Source organism: Nematolebias whitei, chromosome 7 (genome assembly GCF_014905685.2).
Source record: "Nematolebias whitei isolate Nwh7 chromosome 7, NemWhi1, whole genome shotgun sequence".
NCBI classification, from domain to species: domain Eukaryota; kingdom Metazoa; phylum Chordata; class Actinopteri; order Cyprinodontiformes; family Rivulidae; genus Nematolebias; species Nematolebias whitei.
Genome location: NC_056504.1, coordinates 50,448,591 through 50,451,768, shown reverse-complemented (window position 1 = coordinate 50,451,768; position 3,178 = coordinate 50,448,591). Strand labels below are relative to the sequence as shown.

The 3,178-nt window shown below is 45.6% G+C and overlaps 1 protein-coding gene across 1 annotated transcript in view; it reads left to right on the top strand.

Moving 5' to 3' along the window:
- The first annotated feature begins 2,849 nt into the window (after positions 1–2,849).
- The window catches only part of ripor3 (RIPOR family member 3), a 16,119-nt gene continuing 15,790 nt past the window's right edge, over positions 2,850–3,178 (top strand). Inside the window, exon 1 of the mRNA XM_037679931.1 lies at positions 2,850–2,947. Within this exon, the coding sequence (XP_037535859.1) occupies positions 2,850–2,947 (98 nt within the window). The remainder of the gene's footprint in view (positions 2,948–3,178) is intronic.

The following is a 3,178-nucleotide window of genomic DNA, read 5'->3' as shown; positions in this document are numbered from 1 at the left end:
TGGTCCAAGTGTGGCTTCTGTGGTCCAAGTGTGGCTTCTGTGGTCCAGGTGGAGGTTCTGTGGTCCAGGTGGAGGTTCTGTGGTCCAGGTGTGGCTTATGTGGTCCAGGTGTGGCTTCTGTGGTTCAGGTGGAGGTTCTGTGGTCCAGATGGAGGTTTCCATGAGTCCATGAAGAGCAGATCGAGTAAAGACGGCAGCCTGATAGCAGCAGAGCTATGGGATGGTTCAGGAAACCTGAGCCAACCCTAACTATAGGATTTATTGCAAGAAGCCCACAGGGTTGTGTACTGAGGTCTGAACCGTCCGTGACTGCAGCTGCAGGTTTAAACATTTTATATCTGACGAGATGAACGGTGTTTTTGTTGTGCAGCTCGTTCAGGAAGTGAGGAGCGAGTTCCACAGCAGAACATCTGAGGAGGAACGTTCTCCAGACTTTTAATCTTCTTCACTCAAAGTGAAACTTTTAAAATCTGTTGCCGTTTCACCGGCGTGTTTGTGACGACCTGAAGTTTGGGAAGCGGAGTGGGGCAGATTCCCTCCGTGTGTTCGAGTAACGAGCGTTGCAGAAAAAGTTTGTAACTGCAGGACTTTGAAGTTCAGCGTTTTGTAAAGTGGGGGGGACAATCACATTTCATTAAAAATGTTTACGCATGAGTAAGAAGCAAAAAATGCAGAGAATGTTTGGTGAAACATTTGGTCGGCTCTAAACCCTGAACGGTGTCAGCTGCTCGGGTCTGAGCGTTCAACAGAACCTGATTGGACCGAGCTGAAGGGAAGCGACGCTGATGAAGCAGCCGAGGCCACGTTTGGATCGCGCCGCACCCTGCGGGGCGGGGGGGTTTGGTTTGGTTGGTTCTGAGCTGTTGGCATGCAGCAGAACCTCACAGGAACATCATGTACGATCTCACACACACACCTCTTCAACCTCCACGTTTGTAAATCACTGGCGGGTCAGAGGTAACGTTCAAACCACATGTTGCTCCAGTTTTCTTCGACAGCCTCCAAACACGTGCACGTTTTTCACCCCACAAACGTTGTTGCAGTTGTTCCGGTCACACTCGTCAGTTTCTGCTGGAGTTGGCCCGTTGTGATGACAGTGGTTCCAGTGATCGATATTCTTTATCGAATCGGCTGAAGTCGTCCCTGCAGCTGCAGCCGGCGCTGATTCAGCAGCTGATGATATTCTGAAATGTTCGGCCGGCGTTTGAAGTGAGGAGCAGAAAAATGAAACGATGACGTCGTGTTTGGACCGCAGACTTTCTGAAAGTGTCTCTGAAGGTTTTATTTAGACTTTGGCTGCTTTTCAACTCAGTTTTAGCTGATCCTGAACATTTTCAGCCTTTTTTGTTTAACCAGGAAGTCCCTCAACACCAGCTGTCTCTTATCTAATTACCGTATTTTTCGGATTATAAGGCGCACCGGATTATAAAGTGCAATCTCATGAACGAGTCCGTCTTCATACATGATGTGCACCGGATTATAAGGCGCATTAAGCGAAACAAAACGGATAAGTCAAACTTTATTCAACTCCTTCATGATAACCACATGAAACTGATTCGAGGTCGGTGAACACACCGGCGTTAATACATGAGGCGCATCTGATTATTTGTAAAGTCTCGCTGTCAATTGTTGAGAAAATTAAAAGATTTAATGTGCACCTTATGTGAAAAATACGTTATGTTTATTGTCCTTACAGAATGTAGAATGAGATTTAGGAGCTACTCGTGAAGACCGGATCAGAGGCGACTAAATAAAAGTTAAAACACAAGTGATGAAACGATGACGCTCCTTCCTCTCGTCGTTCGTGTTTCACTTTAAACTGAAGACAAACCTCAAATATTCTGAGCTCACGAAGGCTTCAACACTTTATTTTTATTTCTCTCCACAGTCAAACATGTTTTTCTCTGTTTGTCCATTAAACTCTGGAGAGTTTTTAATTTTAGAAACGGCCTCGGCTGTTTATTATTTTTTTTAAACCACTCCTAAATAATCCAGATTGTTTTTAATTTCCACAGATGTTAGAGGAGAATCTGCTCCTGCTGCTCTGTGATCGTTTAACTTGTGCAACTTTCACTGGTTCTGATCAATTTAATCTCTTGGGTTTGAGCTTTTATCTTGCTGCGATCCACCGCAGCTCTGCTTCAGAACCACATGGGACGGATGTTTGGGTCGCAGGAAATCCCCAAATTCTTTCAAGCACCAGACGTGATCGGACTTGAGGTTCTGGTCTCGACTGCAAGGACTGAATGGAAAAAGCTCAAGATGCATTTCGTTAATTTACATTTAAATGTTTCGTAACTCTGTTTGGTCACAGAGTAATCCGTGGTTTATCCTGAAAGTTTGAAGACTTTAGGTTGTTTAAAAAAGCTTTGAAGGAAAAGCCCGTCCAGAACCTTTGAGGTCCAAACGAACCCGTCCACCAGAGGACAGGTGTCCTGCAGACAGAAGACGTCCCATTTCTGGTCCTCTTTCAGTCCTGAAAACGTTTTGTTTGAAAATGAACTCCATCATCCGTCCGACCAGATGTTTTCCAGTTTATTTCCAGCAGATGTTTCCAGATGTTTGAATGGAGCTGTTGTTTCCCATGTTTGGATCATCTCAGAACCCGTTCGGCCTGATTTAAACTGTGAAATAAACCTGAGCATCTGTTTGAATCCACAGCCTTTAAACAATACCTGAAGGAGACTTTATTCTGAAAGTACTGAGATTACAAAATAAAACCTGAATTTTTGTTTGTTTGTTTTTCTGACTTTAAGCTCATTTTCAGACCCTGAGCCGAAGTTCGGTGTTTGTTTTAGATGAATAAAAATCAACATTTTATTTTTTTTACTCTTCTTTGGTTCTGCAGGATGTCGGTGAAGCTGAGGTTCGACTCCCCGTCTGACGGAGGTCCGGTCCACAGGAGCCGCTCCTTCACCGGGTTCGGTTCCCTGAGCGGTCGCCAACGGTGGGTCAAAACCTGCAGATCCCCGAGCCCCTTTTAGGTCCAGGTTTTAGTTTTAAAGGAGTTCCCTTGAAGACTGATGGATGAGTTGGGCCCCACGGTCCCACTGTTCTCAGACCTCCTGAGGGGTCTCCAGACCTAGTCTTCCTGTTCTCAGACCTCCTGAAGGGTCTCCAGACCTGGTCCCCCTGTTCTCAGACCTCCTGAGGGGTCTCCAGACCTGGTCTTCCTGTT